At 47.1% G+C, this 20,672-nt stretch overlaps 1 protein-coding gene across 19 annotated transcripts in view; it reads left to right on the forward strand.

Annotated features, from left to right (window-relative positions):
- Window positions 1-20,672, forward strand: part of KCNQ2 (potassium voltage-gated channel subfamily Q member 2) — a 72,868-nt gene that overhangs the window by 15,920 nt on the left and 36,276 nt on the right. For 13 of the 19 annotated variants that reach the window (XM_021527265.3, XM_085558212.1, XM_085558214.1 and 10 more), the window contains exons 2-9: window positions 6,230-6,320; window positions 7,212-7,338; window positions 8,459-8,634; window positions 9,505-9,630; window positions 11,769-11,879; window positions 12,741-12,836; window positions 13,524-13,618; window positions 16,939-16,968. In XM_021527265.3, coding sequence (XP_021382940.1) covers window positions 6,230-6,320; window positions 7,212-7,338; window positions 8,459-8,634; window positions 9,505-9,630; window positions 11,769-11,879; window positions 12,741-12,836; window positions 13,524-13,618; window positions 16,939-16,968 — 852 coding nt within the window. The remainder of the gene's footprint in view (window positions 1-6,229; window positions 6,321-7,211; window positions 7,339-8,458; window positions 8,635-9,504; window positions 9,631-11,768; window positions 11,880-12,740; window positions 12,837-13,523; window positions 13,619-16,938; window positions 16,969-20,672) is intronic. The other 6 variants (XM_085558213.1, XM_021527273.3, XM_085558218.1 and 3 more) reach the window with 1 other exon arrangement.

The raw sequence follows: 20,672 nt of genomic DNA on the forward strand, positions 1-20,672 counted from the left end.
GCCTCAGCCCAGCAGAGCTGGATCCCAGCAGGAACAGACTCTTCTGGCAGGTGCACAGGCTTGATTAATACTTTGGGTTTTCCTCCAGACATCTGGCTCCTCTGAGGCTGCGTGTGCAGGGTGAGGAGAATACGCAGACAAGCATTTCCAAGTGATTCATTCTGGGTGAGGACAAAGCAGAACATTGGAGCTAGAACTTTGCATGCAGTCATTATTATTAATAAGGCTTTTATTCAGCCTGAGTTAAATGATTAGAGCCAGCCTGTTAAAAAACCCAAGCAATTCCTTACATTTAACTCCTTTTCCCACTGTAAGCGTTCATATCTTGATCTCCATTCCCTGGCATTTCCAGACAGCTTTTGTTCTTTGAGGCTTCAATCCAGAAAAGCTCTTAAGCTCACTCTTGCTCCTAAGTGTGAGGATACACAATCCTTTGCTGGACTAGGGACAAATTATTTCATGGAAACCCAATTTCAGCTCAGATTCCTGCAGTCCATGGATTTGGATCAGGCAGTCCTGTTACAAGCAAGGGCAAAGGGCTGGAGGAGCTTTTGGAGTGGCAACTGATTTCAGAAGTGGTGGATATTAAAGAAAAAAAATTCCTAAATCCTGCTTTTATTTCTAAGAAATGTGCTTCCTAAATTGAAGGGAGGCAGGGCAAGAAGTTTTCTTCTGACTTGGTTGTGCCACTTTGCCATGCTCCTACAGGGGATTCCACAGATGTGTAGCTGTGGCACTTGGGGACATGGTTTAGGGGTGGCCTTGGCAGTGCTAGGGAAGGGTTTGACTCAAAGATCCTGGAGGGTTTTTTCAACCTAAATCATCCTATGATTTTCCTTCCCATCCCAGGGCCAGCCCTTTAACATGGATCTCTGGGAGCTGTTTCTCTGTAGCCTGATGAAGTCTCACCTCCCAGCACACCACCCAGAGCCTCGCTGTACCCACCACAGCCTTCCCTGAACGCTGCTTTGTCCTCTGGAGATGCTCCAGGGCTCCTTTTAGACCACCTGCTCCAGTGGAAGGTGTCAGCCCCAAGGCAGGGGCTTGGAATTAGGTGATCTTTAAGGTCCTTTCCAACCCAAACCATCCCACAGTTCACACCAAATCCTCAGTGCTCTTTATGGCTTTGTATAAGCAAGGGGGGGGTTTATCAAGGCTGCTCAGGCATCACCTGAGTGCACTGAGAATGCACAGGAGGTGTAAATGTTGTCCCAGACAGGCCTTTGATAATGATTTATTTAAAAGTTTATAAACCATGACAATCTCTGCCTTGGAGCCAGCCACTGTGCTCATCACAAACGTTTCCTACCCACATGGATGCTCAGGGATCCTCCAGGCTCCTCCAAGGAGCAAAATCTCAGGACAGAGGATGAGGGTGGGCATGGCCAACCTGAGGGGATTGAGATGCCATCAGGAGTTATTGTTGGGAAGGAGAACATTTATTAAAGCACAGCGCCAACAGGCAGGAGTCTCCACTTCTATTTCCAGCTCTTCTAGTGACAGAATTTGCCTTGGGAGATGATTTTGGCTGAGACCAAGTGATGTGGGAACCCAGAGTGAGGTATTTAGGCTTCTATTCAGCCTTGGAAGTGAGCAGCCAGGTTGAAGTCACAGCAGGATTGCTTACATGAATAAAGATGATGGATGCTCCTGGCTAAGGGTAGGTGCTGTATGACAAAGTTTTTATCCCTGGAAAAGTCATGGCTTTCTCAGCATTTTACTTCTGACTCAATGGAGGTTTAAACTGAGCTGCAAATACTCCCATTCTGATTCTGAGGCTCTCTGAGCACTAAAAGGCATTTGCCACTCTCTGTTCCTCTTTGCTGTGGATGCTCTTTCACCTTCACTTATTGTAATTTCTGTATTTTCCTGGCCTTTGATTTACTTCAAAGTTTTAGGTACTTGAACTGCAGGGTTTTACAGAGCCCACAGCAAATGGATTTATGGGGATTGCAGCTGGATTGCACATAAGCACATCAGTTTTCTTTTAGCACAATTATCAATGCCTTGTTTACATCCCCAAAGTAATTTTCAAGTGTTCTAAATGTTTTAAGTTGCTTTTCATTGTGCAGCTCTTGAATGCCTGTTGTGAAATACTCCTTCCTTTCTAGCTTTGCCCCTTCTAACTAAACAAATCATTAATGGCCTTTCCCAGTTCCAGGGAAAGCCATCAAAGTGGCCAACAAGCACAGTGCCTTATTATATCTTCTGTCACCTCCTTGTGTTGTATCCATCCAGTTGCTAATTGGGGGTGCTCCATCAGAGGAACCCCAACATTTCTGAATGTCAGTGAATATTATTTGAATATGAGTATTTCAGGAATAAATTTAGAGGCCTTTTAAAATGCTTATGTGAATGGGCATGTACATTCCAAGGGGGTTTCTTTTGGAAGGCAAATTAGATGATTAACCTGAGAAGCTTTATGATTATTCCATCATGTGCTTTCACTGAGGAAGAAAAAAAAAAAAAAAGAGAGAGAAGGACAATCTTCGTGTTTCATGCATTTTAAGTATTTTTATTTCCAAGGGGGAGTTCAGTCATTCCTTTTTCTGTTGCTAACCTGAAGCACGGTGGATATAAAATCTGGATATGCAGATTTGGTGCTGGGATTTAAAAATTGTAATAAGAAGCTTGCACGGGTGTTTTAAGTCAACATAACCTTTGGATGTAAAGTCAGACTTTGGAGGTCTTTGGATTTACTGGCATTAGCAGCAGTCAGATTTGCACAGCTGAGTCTTGGCTGAGCTTAAAGGTCCCAGCAACATGTGTGAGGGATGGCAGAGCAGCAGAAGGTGCTGGGGCCTGCAGCAGTGAGAGGTGAGTGAGAAAATGCAATGAGGTGTCCTTCTCCAGCAGGCTGGAGGCAGATTTCTCCTTCCTGTCACACTGGAGAGGAGGCAGTGGTCCCAAACCACCCTGGATGCTGCCTGGAGTTTTGGGGATGCTGGGTGCTGACTCCAGCCACGCATCAGGCAGGACCTGTCTGCTCGGCAGGAATATATTGTCTTCTCCAATGTTCCAAGCAGAATTGGCATCTTCAATGTAAAAGTCATTAGATGGGACCTAATTAATGTTCCTTATTGCAAACTAACATTTCCCAGAGTCAGGCTGCAGACGTAATTTACTTTCATTAGATATGTAGCTTTAAAAATTAGATTAATTCCAACTGCTACACTATTTATTGGCTTGTTTCCCTTTCCTTAGTTATCCATTATGGTCTGAAGCCCTTTTCTGATCTGTCTGGGTAGATTAGGTGGCATTAAAGCAGAGTCCAGCTTCCTGCTCCCCACTGCCCTCCCTCTGTGACAGTTCAGAGGACACATGCCCTGATGTGCACGTACCTCTCAGCTTCCCTCTTCCACTCCTCTGTCCAAAGGGGACATGCACATCACTCAAAGCCTCCCAGGAGCCAGACAGACCTGAATCCCCCAAAATGCAGTTTCCTTGCAGAAAGGTGCCATTCTCTGGGTCTCCTTTTCCATCCCCCCAGAGGCTGGTGGCCACACGGTCAGGCAGAGGAGCTGCATCACCCTGGAGCAATTTTGGGATGCGTGTGCAGCTCATCCTGTGCTGATGCAGAGCCTGCAGTCCTTGCTGGCAGGACTGCTGGCTGGGCCAGGGAGATCCCTTACCTTTTGGGACTGAGCCAGGGCAGGTTTTTGTCCCTGTGGGATTTGTCCATGGATCTCCCATGCTCTGCTGGAGAAGCTGGTGCATTCCCTGCTGCCTCCTGTGCTCAGCAGAGATGTAATTAAAGCTGGCCCTGCCAGCCTGATCTGCATCAGGTCTCCCTGGCAATGGAAGCCCTGGGGAGCCCAGAGTGGAAATTGCAGCAGCTCTGAGCTGGCCCTGGGGAGCTGAGGAGCGGGGAGAGGCTGGGGATGAGGCTGCAGGGATGTGCTGGAAGGGGGAGAAGCAGCACCCAGGTGTCCAACTGCTCCAGTAGCACCTGGAGCTGCCCCAGCTCTCCCCATAACCACAGCGTGTACAATCCATCCTTGGGATTGAAAGTGATAAAGCAATTTCTATTTCTTATTTCCCCCCCCATCCCATCAATATCTGTCTAGTGACAACATACAGAAAACCTCTTTTTTTTGTGGTGTGTGTGCCTGCCAGGACTCATGAATTGATACTGGCTTTATTCTGGATCCATCCAAGGTGATCAGCTGAGCAAACACAGTGTGCAAGCTTGTCCTGATATTGACATTTTGCTTTCAGCCCTTCCTCAGGTACTTTACAGTGATGTTTGGTCACAAAAATAAATACAGCTCACATTCTACTTCTTTAATCGAAAAATATAGAATTCTCTTTTCCCTTGATCCCTTTCCATTATAGTTTGTTTGTTTGTTTCCTCTTTCTTCTCTCATTGATTATTCATTTGTTTCTCACTTCAGCATAGAAGTTTGCAGTAAAATCTGGGCCATTCCAGGAGTGCAGCAACCTCGTTGCAGCTCCTTCCCTCCTGGATGTGGGATTCTGCTCTCCCTGTCATGGTGTGGGCAGCAGTGGGGCCCTTCTCCAGCTCCCAGGGCACAGCCCCAGCAGTCTGGAGGGTGTTGGGATGGATGGATGGAGCACAACTGCAGGGCAGGTTGTGGTGGGATTGTTTATGGCAAGGGTTTTAAAAGACCAGCTTGGCATCGTGAGTGGGATTGCAAGTGAGGTTTTCTTACTCTCCTGAGGCTTTTTCAAGTGTCTGCACACCAAAGGTGATGTGAGAAGGAGAAATTTGCAGTGAGAAATCAGGCAATTATCTGCTTGATGCTGAATTCATCTTGTGGCTGATAAAGCTCAGCCTTGGCTGAGATGGCTCTGAAGGTCCCTTGCTTCCAGCAGTCCCTACCTCACCACCACGTTTCAGCCTGTGGTTCGAATAAATACTGCAAATCTCCCTATTTTTACTCATTACTGTGACATTAATGGTCACTGCAAAGCCACAAGCACGACCTGGTGGTGTGAAACTCCTTTATTCACCAAAAAGCAACAGCCCCCACCAGCAGAACCAAACCTTATAAATATTCACAATGCAGGTTGTAGGAATGTGAGACAAAGTCAGACAGATGAATTATTTAATGCTCTTGAAGAATGCAGCTTTTAGTTTCTCCTTGCACTGGCCTACTTTATTGTATTAGTAAATCGATCCTGAGTAAATTAATTTCCCTGCTTTTGCTGGAGCGAGCAGTGGGCAGGGGTGGCAGCCTCCATCCTTCCATCCTTGAGCAGATGCCAGGACACCTCAGCAGCTGCGGATGCAGGCGCTGAGTGTCAGAAGGGAGCCGAGCTCCTGTCACTCATCCTGTGCCCTTTGATTTGCAGCAGAACATCCAGCACTGGGCAGCCTTGATGGGGGCAGGCAGTGAGTGACAGGCTGGGGTGGCACTGCCCAGGCTGCTCCTGGGAGGCTGCCCATGGGTGGAGATGTCAGTGCTGGGTTGGAGCATCTCCCTGGTTTGGGGGTAAATTAGAGCTGATATCAAGGTTGTATCCCCACAGCTTATGGCAGGATGAGGCTTCTTTTGTCCCTGAAGAGCTGGAACAGAGGCCAGCCCAGTTCCCTCCCCAGTGCCAACAGCACCAAAATTACATTCCCCGATCAAACCCCTCTTCTGTCCCATGGCTGGCCACAGAAGAGCAAAATAACAACCACCCAACTCCCAGTGATCCTCCAGCAAACCCAAAAAATCACCAGTCTTTCCAGGCAGCAGGGAGTTAATGTGGAGTACCTGCCTGAGAAAGCAACATTAAATCCACCCAAAAACGTCCCACTCTGGCATGAATTGCAGCACCACTTGTGAGTGAGCTTCTGTGGATGTAAATGCATAGGTAGAGCCCACGCTGTCAGGCCGTGCTCCTGCTCCTCAGCCAGTCTGCTCCCCTCTTATCCCAGTTAAAAATGTCCCTGCTCGTTTGGGTACTTTTGGATGCTGAAAGAGCTCACGTTTCCTTGGAGAAAAAAATGTCAGAAGTGATCAGAGCAGCCAGCTGGAAGGGGAACTGCATTGGCACTGGCCAAACTGGGGATAGTCCAGTGGGTGCACCCACACGTAACTCTTCCAGTTAGCAAAACTGGGCACTTGTCTTACCCTTTTACATGGTGCTATAGCAGCTGTGCAGTCAATACCCAGAGAGAAATATATCCAAAATTGCTCTCTGAGTTTGTTGGATGAGTATGAAAATTTACTGCCATTAAGACTGACCTTTTCTCTCTCTCCCTTTTTGTGTTCCTTAGTTTTCTACTAGTGTTCTCCTGCCTGGTGTTGTCTGTCTTTTCCACCATTGATGAGTACCAGAACAGCTCAGAAGGGGCCCTTTACATCCTGGTAAGTGGGGCTGACAGTGAAGTATTAAAATAAGGTCAAAACCACAAAAATCCCTGAGACAGGGGATATTTGAGGCAAGAATTTAAGCTGTCCTTTGTGAGAAGAGGACCACTCGGGCCTGTGGGTCAGAAATGGGGAAAAACAAATTAAAAAAATATGGGGTTGCTGGATTCACCTGTCTCCTCTCCTTTTGTCCATTTTCCTCTTCCCCATTCCTGCCCTACATCAAATCAAAAGGTGCTCCAGACTAATTAGGACTTCACTGGTTTTGACACATGAGAAAGTTGAGACAAGATCTCAAACGGAAGGGAGCATGCACAGGATATTCAGGTGGAGATGGAAAGAGATGGAAAGAAACTGAAAGAGATGGAAAGAGCTGGAAAGAGATGGAAAGAAACTGAAAGAGATGGAAAGAGATGGAAAGAGCTCACGTGGCATCAAGGGATGGAGGATTCACACCATGCCTGCACCAGATCTCCCAGCACACACAGGCAACCAGCCAGTTTTCTAAGGAAAAAGCTGAAATCCCCTTCTGTCATCCTCTAGGATTATTCCCATTCAGTGATTCCCATCTCTGCTCTTCCCTCTGCATAACTGAGTTGAGTCCTGGTGGCAGGGAGACAACGAGGTGTTCATCAGGCCTGTGATGGGGGAACAAGCACAATATGAGGAGGTGTAGAACTCCAGATCATGACTACAACGTGCAGCACCTCTCACCACGCTGGGGAGGAGGAGGGAAGACACAGAAGCAGAGATCTGATGATCTCTCAAGCCTGGGCTCTCTGTCGAGTGGTGCAGACTGCTCAGTGATGTATTTTCTGAGGTCATGAGTTCCAGAGCATGCTCTCCACCATCCTTTTTTCCCCATTAACGGCACTGTCCTCCCTGCAGGAAATCGTCACCATCGTGGTGTTTGGGGTGGAGTACTTTGTGCGGATCTGGGCCGCCGGCTGCTGCTGCCGATACCGGGGCTGGAGGGGACGGCTGAAATTTGCCCGCAAGCCTTTCTGTGTCATTGGTAAGAGCTGAGTCCCTGCACGACATTTCCCAATCCAGGATGGCCATTCCAAGCATGGTGCTCCAGTGTCTTGCATATGTTTTGGGGATTAAACTTCAGTTGCTTCATGGTTACCTTGAGAAAGGGAAAAACCCCAAAGGAAGAAGTCCTAATCCATGGCCATGCTTTTTGAGATTTGTCACTGGGCTCTCCCTGTTTTCTGCTGACCTGGGAGTCATCCCAGTGCCCTGCATACCTCACGTGTCACTGACATCTGTCCACAGCCACAGAAACAGGGTTTAGCCAGGGGAAGCTGAGCACAGGAACTGCAATCCTGCAATCCTGTGTCCAACCTCCACACCAAATTTTTCCCAAGTCATTGAGACTCCGTGGCTCACTTTGCCTTTCCTGGTGCTGATGAGCTTCTTCACAAGGGAGCTGGGAGACTTAATTAATTATTGTTTGTAAAGCATTCAAAGAGTCTCCTGTGAGAGGGGCCATTTGGGCACAGCAATGATATTTTATGGGATTAGAAATGGACAGAGTGGCCGTGCTCTTTGCTGTGGAGGCTGCCTGTGGGAGCTGGCAATGGTCATATGCAGCATTTCAGTTTATTCCGCAGAAAAACACTCCTATAAAATTTTCTGTAGCAAATCAGAGAAGAGGGAAGTTTATGGGATCTTTGATATATATTGAGCAAGATGTTTTTTCTTACCAATTTATTGGACTTTCTTTGTCCTTAAGCATTTTAGGATTACTATGGAGGACGTATGGATTTTCATTCCCAGTGTAGATGGGGGAATTTCCTGCTCTGTGAAACAGGCAGCTATGGCTGATAAAAGAAGGGGCCTTTGGCAAGAATTTAACCAATGTTAACACTGAATCAGATCAAAATCCATTTGCAGTGTTTTTGACCCATTTTCTATGGGAATGATGACCACGGAGAAGGAAACCAGGATGTTCCCACAAGGTGTGCAGTGGCTGCTTTGCTCCAGTTTCAGATTAGTGCTGTGTCCTTCCAGCAGGGGATACAAGTGTGGGGGACCCCTGTCACGCACAGCCCGAGGCAGTGGCAGGGCCCTTCCCTTTGGTGGTGGTCTGGCAGTGCTTCCTCACCCTTCCCTGCCCTGTGTTCCCTCAGACATCATGGTGCTGATCGCATCCATCGCCGTGCTGGCGGCGGGGTCCCAGGGGAACGTCTTTGCCACCTCGGCACTCAGGAGTTTGAGGTTCCTGCAGATCCTGCGCATGATCCGCATGGACCGGCGCGGCGGCACCTGGAAGCTCCTGGGCTCTGTGGTCTACGCGCACAGCAAGGTGAGCGAGGCCCAGGCAAGGACGTGGAGCTGCTCTCAGTGTTTTCCCCACCACAGACACTGCTTTGGTTCAGCTCTCCATCCCAAAGTCCTTCCAGGCCTGGGGAGAATGGCAGGACATTGCAGGGAACACAGGGAAGCCACACAGTCAGAGACACAAGGTCTGATGGAGTGCTCCATCAGTCAAGAAGGGAAGGGAAAGAGATATTCCAGTCATGGAACCAATCCCTGGTGTAAGGGGATCAGTTTGGAAAGAGGTTGTTCTTAATTTTTTGCTTCCTGATGCTGTATTTATGATTTTAACATTTCTTATGCTTCCTTCACTTTCTTTTCCCCAGAGAAGCTTAACCAGCTTCTCCAGCACTATGTAAAAGTCAGGAAATTTGTGTGTCTCCTTTGTCCACCATTGCAGTAACCTAATCAAAAAATAATCACTCTTATGAATTCCAAATTAAAATTTGGGGGATAGTCCATCCAGACCCCAACTTCACAGCTCCTCCTTTAGTGGATTGGACCTGCCCTAAGTAGAATCTCCAGAGATCTGGGGGTTCCTATTTCAGTTTTGACTCCACTTCTCTGTGTGAACTGGGGATTTATCAGCGTTTTTGAAGTCTCATTTCCAGTTCTTGCAATAATTGAGCTCTTAACACTCCCTTCTCCATTTGCTGTGTGGTTTTGGATGATTTGGTCTTCAGGCCTGGCAGAGCCACGGTCCCATCACAGAAAGTGCCATCACTGATCTCCAGCCAAAGCCCCAGAACCCAAACAAGTGCAGGGAAAGTTCAGATCCAGCAGCAAGCAAGAAACTCAGCATTTGGAGATGTGCACCAGGACTGCAATTATTCTCTTCTTTCTTTTAATGATCTCACAGGAGCTGATTACTGCCTGGTATATTGGCTTCCTGTGCCTCATCCTGGCCTCTTTCCTGGTGTACTTGGCCGAGAAGGGAGAAAATGAGCACTTTGATACATACGCAGATGCACTCTGGTGGGGTCTGGTAAGTAATTTCCATAGAGCAGCTGCTGGTTATTAAAATAAAATGTCCATTAACCCTCCATCTTCTATCACTTACGTGAGGTATTGACTTAGAGAGTGCTTAGTTAACATTTTTATTAAATGGCCTCAGGCTGTTCCATTTAGCTCTTTTTCTTACATAAACCTCATAGAAATTGTTAGGGGATCATGTTTCTGAATTGGCTGGAGCTGCAGGGGAACCCAGAACTGGTGTGCTCCCCGTCGTGGGATTGAGCTCTGTCGTGACAGAGGCAGGTCAGAGAGGGATCCTGCACCACTGGGTGCTTTGATCATTGTTTTGACAAGTATTGCTGCCCTTTAATTATTTAAATTGCACTTGGGGAAGGTGCTGTTGAATACGCTGGAATAAATTTCATAAAATTAATAGGGCCTAAGTAGCAGGAAGGCTCCAGTGGGGCAAGCACTCCCTGTCACATTTCTGCTGAAAGGGCAGTACTTGTGGTTTGCTGTGCTTGTGTGTGTGCATGTGAATTATTGGATTACCCCATTAACAAAGAGAGAATTAATAACATTCTAATCTTCTTGTGTTATTCTTCTTCTGCTCCATCACTAGTTTGGCCTTGGTTACAAAGCATGTAATGAAAATCCCCAATCTGATCAAATCCCAGTAACAGGCTTGAAGAGGAATCAGCTGATCAAGCAGCTCCTCCATTCCAACAAAGGGAAAGAGGCAGTAAATTGCTCTTCAAGCCCCTTAGTTAGGACAGAAAAATAAAAACAAAGCTAAATTTGACATAACAAGAAAATAAACAATGAGGGGAAAGTGACAGCCCAGATTAGAGCTCAGTCGGGGAGAACCATGGGCAGACTTATCCCTTCTGTTTCTGAGACTGTTTTGCTGCTGAGAAATTCAGAAAAAAATATGAGCTTCTTTAAAATAAACAGTTTTTGTCAGAGTCCAGCTCAGGGATCCAATATGGGCAGATGTTGAGAGATGGGACAAACCAAATTTCAGGTTCAGAAGCTCATCCCTTGGTTGATCTTAGTGTATCCAACACTTGTTGTTGTCTATAGAAATTACAAAAATATTGTAAACCAGCTTTGCAGTGATTATGGAGAGAGCCTTGCTCTGACTGCATTTCAGTAAGGATTACCCACTTTGATGCAATTTTTAACCACTTGGTCAAAATAGCATCTAATTGATAAGGCTTTTAGTGGGCCCAATTAAAAGGCGCTTTGGGATCCTACTTCAATTTGTGTAAAAGTGATCTTTTATTCTAAATGGAATGCATGTTTCCAATGCCACATCAGCATGGTGTCAGCTCCCATCCCTGGGGCCAGCCCTGTCCATGGGGGCTGTGTGACAAGGACAGCCTTTGGGATCAGAAGTCTCAAAGATGTTTCTAATCAGACCATCCCTCTCTGCCTTGTCCTGCTAGTCCCAAGCTTTCCAAATCCTCTTGGAAGCCTTGGGGGAATAGCCAGCATTTTCCAGCAGTGATGTCCATGGACTGAAGTGGGAAAAGTGTCTTCTGCAGTTTGCAATTCAAGAGACTCTGTCTCCAACAAATTTCTCAAGTTCTTCCCCAAAATACAGACAGCAGCTCGCCAGCTCTCTCCTGGTGCATTGCAATAACACAAAACCCATCCCTAAACGAGGCGGTGTGAAGGAGCCCTAATTCATCCTCTCAGCCTAACAGGCTGCTGTTAAACAGGGGAGTGGAGACCAGCTGATGGACACTGCTGGGAAGGTTGGCAATAAACAGCAGCAGAGCTCTGTGTGTGCAGACAGCTTTCCTGAGCTGCGAGAGGGACTTTGGGGAGCAGAGCCGGTTCACTTCCCCTGCCGAAGGCACAACCCCTCCTGGGGGAGGATCCGAGCCTCTGCACGAGCTGGCAGCTCTCTCTCTGTGACAGCAAAAGGCACCAAAACGCTCCCAACTGGTGTGAAGCAGGGCGGGTGTCGGGGTGTCCCTGCATCCCGTGGAGCTGCCCATCCCTGCCCCAGGTCTCTGAGCTGCACCGTGCCTCGCACAGTTGGGGACACGCGGTGACCTGGCTCCTCCGCGTGCCACTCGGCTGCTGTGGGAGTTTTGGCTGCGTTGTTTCAGTTTTTAAGGCTGTCTGACCAAGGGCTGGGCACTGATCTCCTCCCTGCAGATCACTCTCACCACCATTGGCTACGGGGACAAGTATCCACAGACCTGGAACGGGCGGCTGCTGGCGGCGACCTTCACGCTCATCGGCGTATCCTTCTTCGCCCTTCCTGCTGTAAGTGGGTGCTGAGCTCACCTGAGCCGTGCCCCCAGCCCCTGGAGCTGGTGGCACTCTAACAGCTACAATGTGATGCACTCCTGACTGTAATGCTCTGTGGCTTTTGAGTCAGAAAATGAGGGAGAAAAAAAGCCCGTTTGAATATCCACAATTTGGGAATCGTGTGCATGAGCAAATGGGATGAGAACTCTAGATTTGGCTCTGCACAAATATTTATGGAAGCAATAAAAACCATTTTCTTCCCCCAGAAGGCTGTTCCTTGGGGTAATTAATGGCTTTAAGATGAAAGAGGGTAAATTTAGATTGGCTATTAGGAAGAAATACTTTCCTGTCAGAGTGGTGAGACACTGGCACAGGTTGCCTAGAGAAGCTGTGGCTGCCCCAGCAAGGCCAGGCTGGACAGGGCTTGGAGCAACCTGATCTAGTGGAAAGTGTCCTTGTCCATGGCAGGGGGTTGGAATGAGGTGAGCTTTAAGGTCCCTTCCAACCCAAACCAGTCTGTTATTCTGTGATTACACATGTCAACAAATTCCCCGTGTCCCTTTAGCAGTGCATTTCAACATGGTGATTCCTATGGGGGTAATCTGCTGAATGCCAGCATGCTGGGGTTCTTTTGTATTTTATCAGTTGGTTGGAGGTAGTTTGGGAAAATTTTCAGTTCCAGTGGGTACCAGCAAAGTCTGCTGCCCCTTGGAGAGTGTACACCATGGCTTCCAGGATGGAGGCTCTTTCCTTCCTCTATGTTTGAATCAAAAAAATGAGCCAGGAAAAAACCTTTGGAGGGAAAGCTAATCACATTTTTTAAGTGGAAGCTTAACTAAACCCCTGCTAGTGGCAAATTGTTGTTCTCTTCCCCAGGGCATCTTGGGTTCTGGATTTGCTCTGAAGGTTCAAGAGCAGCATCGACAAAAACACTTTGAGAAGAGGCGAAACCCAGCAGCGGGCCTGATCCAGGTGAGGGTCACATCCAAGGAGCCTTGTGGTGACATCATCCTGGTTTTAGGGGGCTTCATAAACTTTTAGAAGTTGGGGAAGAGACAAATGGGGTGGTGTATGTAAGGTGTGAGACAGCAGCTGGTGACTGGTTTTGTCTGGGAATAAATGCCAGGAAATCAGCTAGGGGAAAACAGCATATGTGGTAGGGAATCTAGAGAGAAAAGGGATGGAATTCAGCAAGCAGCCAGCTCAGCAAGACAAATGCATTAGGACAGTCTGTTTTCACCCTTTTTTTCTCCCCAAAGAGAATATTTATCCTGATATAAGGTACAGTTGGGAGCATTTTCTTCATGAGAACAGATGTCCGTGCAGAAGGCTTGCCTTGTTGTATGTCTTGAAGAATTGAAATTAGTCATTTTACATTCCCCTGCTCCTCTCTCTCCACATTTTTCACTTCTAAATGGGCAACAACACCCATCCTGACTTCAGTCTGACAGTGAATGCCTGGGACCTGCAGCATTTTTAACTGGGCTCACATGGCCAGTAGTATCACGGCACCACCCCAAATTCATCACTTACCAAATCAAGGGGAGGGCAGAATGCTGCATCCATCCCATAGGGCTTGGTGTTGGTTGAGGTTTATATTCCAGGGGTGGTTCTGGCCATGCCTGGGTGCACAATCCCACTGGGTTTTCTCCTGCACAGGCGGCTTGGAGATTTTATGCCACCAACCTATCCCGGACAGACCTGCACTCCACCTGGCAGTACTACGAACGCACCGTCACCGTCCCCATGTACAGGTACCTCCTCCTCCAGCTTCCTCCTCCACTGCTTTCCTCGTGATGCCACTGTCTCCATAGTTAATTTTGTTATCTGAATACATAATTTTGCTTTTTTTTGGTTGAAAAGTTGATTTTGAGCTCCTAAGAGCTGGTATATGCTTTTGCTTTTGGAGGATTTTTTTTTTTTTCGCTTTGTATTTTTTCATTGTTTTTATTTTTGACTTGATTTTAATTTCCCTGTTGCTTTGTGTGTTTTTTTTTTCTTCTCATGTTTTTGTGTGTGTACGTGCTCTTCTTTTCACCTTTATTTCTCCATGCCTGCTGGTAGTTGCATTGTGTTGTGACAGTTGCCGTGCCCAGGTGTGAAGACCTCCCTCCAAGCTGCCCTGGATCATAGGTAAACACCACCCTCTCCCTACCTGCAGCTCCTTGTGCCCTCTCAGGTTCTCCTTGCTGGTCCAACTGGTTTCTAATGGTCCTTCTGCCTTTCAGCAAACTTCTCTCCCACCCTTGGCCAGCCTGGCCCTCTCCCAGGTGCATTTTCCCTGGGTGCTCCTTTCCTTTCTTTTCCTTTTTTATCTCTAAGAGGAGGAAAATTAACTCGGGATTCAGGGAGCATTTTCCCATTTCTTGTATCTCATTTCCCCATCCCAGGGTGTTGACAAAAGCAGGGAATGATGTTGGAACCGTGATGGATGAGGCTGCTGAGCACCAGAGTGTTTTAGCAGTACCTACCTGCCTTTCTCTACCTGCAGTAAAACCAGGCAGGTTTTTAAGGTGAAACTACACAGGTTAGAACAGTGCTGTGGAAATTCAAATTCACAGCCTCCTGGGATTTGGAGCTTCATGGAGCTGGGGACAGAGTCCCCTGCCATGCCTCCCATCTCTCCAGGACATGGGGAAGCACCACATCCTTCATGTTCCCTTTGTGCCTGGTGGCTTCCTCAGAAATTAAAATGCACAATGTTCTATTCATTTTCACCCCACACCTCCCTGTATCCTGGGCAGGGCCATGTGCCCCTTCCTGGTGTATTTTTAGAAGCTATCCATGACTCTCTGTGTTTGTAGAATGGTTGGATATGTTTGTTAGATGTTCCTGTAGCTCTGTGGGGCTTTGTTGGGTGTGATGGGGCTCCCTGTGCCCCACCTCCCCTCTCCCACGCAGGGCTGTGGTCCAGCACTGGGCTGTGGCACTGCAGGAATAATCCCTTCCTGATTTCCCAGGCCCCTTCTAGCCCTCAGGCAGACAGCCTGCATGTATTTCCTGGGGTAAGCTTTAGCCTGTATTTCAAACACACCAGCCAACCTTTTAACCCACCATAAAAACCTGTTGGAAGTCCCATTGCTGTGGTCAGTAGGTTCTCATTGGATTCACTTCCTGTGTGTGTCTGATTGGTTGCTTTTTCCCTAGAAATTTATGAACCAACTTGAAGATTTTGTCTTTAAAAACCCAAAACAACAACAACCACCCAACAGAACAGAACAAAGCTGTTTTTCAATAGCATTAAACCCACCCATTGAAACTCTCTCTCCCAGTACCTGACCTTCTGGCTGTACCTTTCCAGCACTGCCTGAGATCAGCTACTGGAGAGGATGAGGACAGAGCTTGGCCTAAAGTCCACTGCAAAATGCAGGCACTCAGGGCTTGTTTTCAGTGGACTTTGCCAGATTTTACTGCTCTTTGAAATACTGAACTTACCATGCAGCCAGACATGCAGTGACACCCTTTTGATTACCTGTTACACAAACCCCTTGTTAAAACCTGTATTTCCACAGAGCTAATATGCAGGGAGAAATCGGAGATAAAGATCTCCAGAAAAGGCTAAATGGAAACTCTGGGGAGGAGAAAGAGAAAAAAAAAATGTAGTTTGGAGAGCCTGCTTATCTTGAGTAAAAAGCCAGGACAGATTTGTAGCAGGGTTGTAGCAGCTTTGCTGGCTGCTGCTGTGAGTGCTGCTCAGCCCCACACAGCAGTGTCACCCTGGGCTTTCTTGGAAATTGAGTTCTCCAGACTCTCAGCTTCTCCCTTAAATCCCAGCTCCTTGTTTGTGCTCAGATCAAGTGAAATCACCTAGACGAGTGAGCTGTGGGTGCACCAATGGATTCAGCCCTCAATGAAATTTATTTTTTTACTAAAAAACAGTGAAACCCTTTTGACTATATTTCGAATGCTGTAAAATAAATTAAGTGGATTTCATTTTTCTTTAGAAAAAGGGAGTAACTGTATGTTCTGGCTGCAGCTTGCATCACTCACACTGGCCATCTCTCCTTGCCTCCCCACTTCCCCAAGCCAGCTGGCAGGCACTGGCAGCCCTGTGCTGCTGCAGCCATGGCAGCACATCAAGCCCAGCAGCCCCTTCAGGCCGTGGCTGCAATGCACAGTGTGGTTTGGAAGTGGGCTAGAGGAGCACAAAATCCCCTCTCTGGTGCCCAAGGATGATCTGCAGTCACCACTACCTTGGCATCCTTTCTGCTCAACACTGAGCTGCTCATTCCTCATAGCAGAAGCCTGTGCCTTTAGCTCATCTCTCTTCCCAAGGCATCTCTGGAAAGGCTTGGCTGCTTGATATGAGAAAATTGTTTCAAGTGCCTTGGAGGAGCTCACATGGCTCCAGAGCATCACTGCAATCACTGCAGTAGAGCTACTCTGATTTATTTGAGGGAAAATATGGTGGCCTCTGAGAGAATCCCAGATTTTATCTTTAAATCCAAAATGTGGCAGGACCAAATTCTGAAATATGCACAAGGCTCCTGCGTGTGCAGGTGTGGTTTGGGTTGTGATGCATGAGTTGGCTTGGTGCACTCAAACATCATAAATAACTTGTTCTGCATCAGCCACTGGATTTATTGGGAAAAATCTGCTCTTGCTGTCACTCATGAGAGCAGGGCCTTGATCTGGACTGCTGTCATATATTGGCCTTCACTAAAAACCAAACCCATGGGCACATCCTGCCCATTCAGCAGCCCAGCCCGGCTGGGTGTCCCTGGCTGGTGGGGCCAGGGGCTGTGGATGTCCCATGGAAGATCTCTGGGAGGCCCCCACACTTTCCCTGCCCCGTGGTGCCCATTTGCTCTCGGAGCAAGGTGCCAGCTGCGTGTCCCTGAGGGTGACACGGGTGTGCCATGGCTCCTGAGCCAGCCACAGCGGGAGCCAGCTCAGTCCATGCTCCTGTGCTCACCTGTGAGCCTGGCCACAGCATCTGCTCCCGGGGACACACTTCGTTCATATGCTAATTTTCTTTATTCTGTTTCTTTCCCCCTCTCCTCCACCCCAACTTCCCCCCCTGTTTTTCTTTCTCTTACCCCTTTGGTTTTCTTTGGTGAAAACACTTGAAAAGCACGCAAACGCAAACGTATGGTGCCTCCAGGTATGAAGTGCATGTGACTCTGAAAGTGTGTGTCATGTCACTCCTTGTTCTTCATTTGGGACTGTAACATGCAAAGCCTTGAATTAAAAAAAAAAAAAAAAAAGAAAAAGGAAAACAACAAAACAAACAAAAAAAAAGACATAAACCTTTGAAGATGAGTTTTTTCCAAGGAACGAGTGAAAGCCCAAAGCAGACACGCTCTCCTGCTGCTACAGAATAAGCCCCTGCACCTCCATGTACATTTTAGCTATTGGTACACACAAATGTTGGGAAACTGCCAAAATGATGATGTCAGGAAAGAGAATGGAAGTGTGCTTGATAAGCTTGCTTTGTTAAGGATGATTTCTTGATGGTCTTTCCAACCTTCCCTGATCCATACAACACTTAACAAGAAAACACCCCCGTTCATCTTCCATTTTCCCCTGCCCTCACTCCTGTGTGTTCCCTCTCTCCAGCTCTCTTCTCCCATCCTTCATTCTGTCATTTATCTGGCTCTGAGCTGCAGGAGTTGTGCCCGCCTGGCATTGAGTTTGCTGGTGTGGTGGCACCACAGGGCACAGCAGTGGTAGCACAGAATAAAACCTCCAGAGCAGCTGTGCCTGCTTTTGAGGGTAAAACCTGGAGAAAAGAAAGATCTGGGATGCTAAACTGATATGATCATTCATTTCTTTGAGTAACACAATCTGATTTTATGGTGAAAGAAGGCTTCATCTCAGCAGGACTTTTCCATTTCAGTTTTTAGTTCCAAGACCCACATACAGCTAAGCAGTTATTAGCCACAGTTACTCAATCCCAGACTTAACCTTTTGGGATCAATCCAAATGTAAAGTCCTGGATATGGCTGTGTAAGATTAATGATAAATAATATTATGTCAGGTTCTGCAGAAAGAAGTAGATTTGCAAATCACAGGCGTATTTTATATGAGATGGGTATCTGAAGGTGTAGTCAAGTTAATATTTTAAGATGGGGAATAAATGACTTGCATTTCAAGACTGCAGGCCAAGCTCTGTTCTTAGAGCAGTTTAAATCCTCACTAGATGCAGTAATGCCACTAGAGCTCATGTGATTTAGTGTCTGATTTTGAAACCCAGTTCCAGTTTTCACAGATGCAAGTTTTACAGCCTTAGTAAATCACACTTACTGCTCTGTGTGCTTAATTTATAGCAAATTGCATCAATGAATTGCAAGTATATTAAGAATATATTTTCCTGTTGTGCTGAACAACAGCCTGTTTTGAGAATCAGACATTTTTCTACTACTGGGAGAGGAATAAGAATGTGCCACTTCTCTTCCATTTGTTGTAATGAAGTATTTTATAAGCTTCACGAATGTTCTCAGTCATGAAAAATTGCTTCAGTTGGAGACATAAAGTCATAGTTAGGGCAAAAATTGGCTGCTTATAGAAACTCCAGCACTGCATGGAGGCTCATTTAGGCTCCCATCCCATTCCAGCACCCATCTCCTTGTCACCGTCTCCTTAACTGTTCATCCTGGGACTGTTCCAAAAAATCATCGTGGCGTCCGCGAGCGTGTCGTGGTGTGTCCGTGTAGCTCCCACCGTGTCCTGTGCTGCTGCCCTCCTCGTGTTGTGGGGTTCTGGTGGTGTCCTGGCCCGAGGCATGACCTCCCTCCTGTCCCCTAATGCTTGAAAAGTTCTCTGTGCTCCCAGGAACAGCGGATCCTCCTTTCCCTGTGGATATGGGAGCCGGCGCCTGGAGTTAGCGTGGCCTTTCTCTGTGCTGTACTGGGAGGGGTGGTGGAGGCAGCTGGGGGGAACCTGCAGCAGCTCACAAGTGTTGCTGTGGTGGGTGGCATGAGCTGTGTGTGTCCCGTGGTGTGCAGATTCCTCAGCCAGCTCCCCCTTAACCGGAACGCGCTTCCCTCGCTAACCAGTGACACACGGGCCAGGAGGAGAGAGAGAAAACGCGAGGAGCCCCAGCCAGAGGCTCCTTCTGCACCTGGCATGGTGGCACCTGTGTCCCTGGGCACTCACCAGGGCAGCGTGCCATGCACCCAGCATTCAACAGCAAAGCTCAGCTCAAGAGCTGTGCAGAGCTCTGTCTTTTTTGTTTTTAAAGGTTCTGGAGAAATGGTGTGGTGCAGTAGCTTTTCCTCAAGCTGCTCTTGCAGTGGCAGGTTAGGATGAGCACTTAGTTGAGATTAAATTTCAGGTCATGTATATGTTTTCACTCATTTTTGATAATAATTATTTCATTAGAATACTGGTTTCATTAAAATACTGTATTTTATTTCATTAAAATATATGGGCCACCTCATGTGTCCAGGCCCATGAACCAACCACAGAAATGGTGAATTTCTGTGTTATCTGTGTGTCTGTACTTCCTCATGGAAGCATCTGTGGTGGCCACCTTCAGCACACTGCAGACCATGGGCTGATGCAAAATAAATAATTCCTTTTGGAATCCTGAATCCTCCAGTCCTTTGAGCTAATGAGCTCCTCAGCTGAGACTTCCACCAGTGAGAGCCTGGGATTTGCAATCCCAGCTGGAGAAAATGGAGCAATTCTCCTGTGTTCTGCTGGGTAAGGATCTCTCGGAGGAATTAATTCACCAAAGAAGAGCTGTGCACCCTTCATTAGCTGCTGAGAACAACCTGTGCTGGATTTATGCACCACCTCTGCCAACCTGGAATGCACCTCCAAACCCAGCTGAAGGGAGGTGACAGCCCAGCACTCATGCATGCTCCACTGCATCAAGGTCAACTTCTTCCTGATGTCTGGAATGAAGAGGAGCATTAATTCAGCAGATCAGGATGTGCTTTTCTCTTGATGGAAGCGACTGGGGAGCTGAGCCAAAATTTTTCAGGACTATTTTTATTCTTTTCTCCATACTTAGAATTGGAAAATTTTCTGATTGCCTCAATCTTGTGAACACAAAATCTCTGCTGAACCAATGTGGTTTTGAGGATAAGTTTTGTGCCCGCAGAGAAGAGGCTTTTCCAGTTGAGTTGGATATTTTTTTAGTTAAAGTGTGAAACTATTGGTCTCATCATGACTGAAAAAAATGCGGGCATGAATATCTCTCCCTTTATTTTAATAGAAGCCTCATTTCTTACAGTCTCCCCCTGACACCTCCATCCTATGTTTCTCTTGGTTGAAAACCTGTTTGGGAATATCAATATTAAATATTTATGGAGGAAGCCCTGGTTCCCAGGGTCTCAGGGAATAACCCAAAAATGGATGTGGAGCTAATTCCATGGCTTAAAGCACAAAAGCAGAATAGGCCACAGGACATTTGTTCACTGGATTTTTCATTCTTACCAGGATTCCCTTAGTCAGGTATTGTTTGTTTTTTTTTTTTTTTTAACTGAGAAGGGAAGGAAGCCCTATGGTTTCTGGAAGGCAGTGACACAAGGTTTTTTTGTCTCATTTTAGGGCAAAACCTGACATGGAGAGTAGGGAATTGGTTAAACTTGACCCTGGAGCACATTGCTCTTTCTCCTGGGATTCTCCCAATGCCAGATCCTTGTTTTCTCTGCTTCACAAGCTGCTCCTTCCTATGACTTCCCACATCCTCAAGAGCAGCAGGGTTGAGTTTTTCTATTTTCCCCCAAAGCTGGAGTTTCTCTCCATTTAGCAGTGCCAACCTGCCAGAACTACAGCTCTGCCAAAACACCATCGGGCTGCCCAGGAACCCTGGCAGCTGCTTGGTTTTGGGGAGGTTCAAAATCCAGTGGTGCAGAC

Source organism: Lonchura striata, chromosome 20 (genome assembly GCF_050655825.1).
Source record: "Lonchura striata isolate lonStrDom1 chromosome 20, ASM5065582v1, whole genome shotgun sequence".
NCBI classification, from domain to species: Eukaryota; Metazoa; Chordata; class Aves; order Passeriformes; family Estrildidae; genus Lonchura; species Lonchura striata.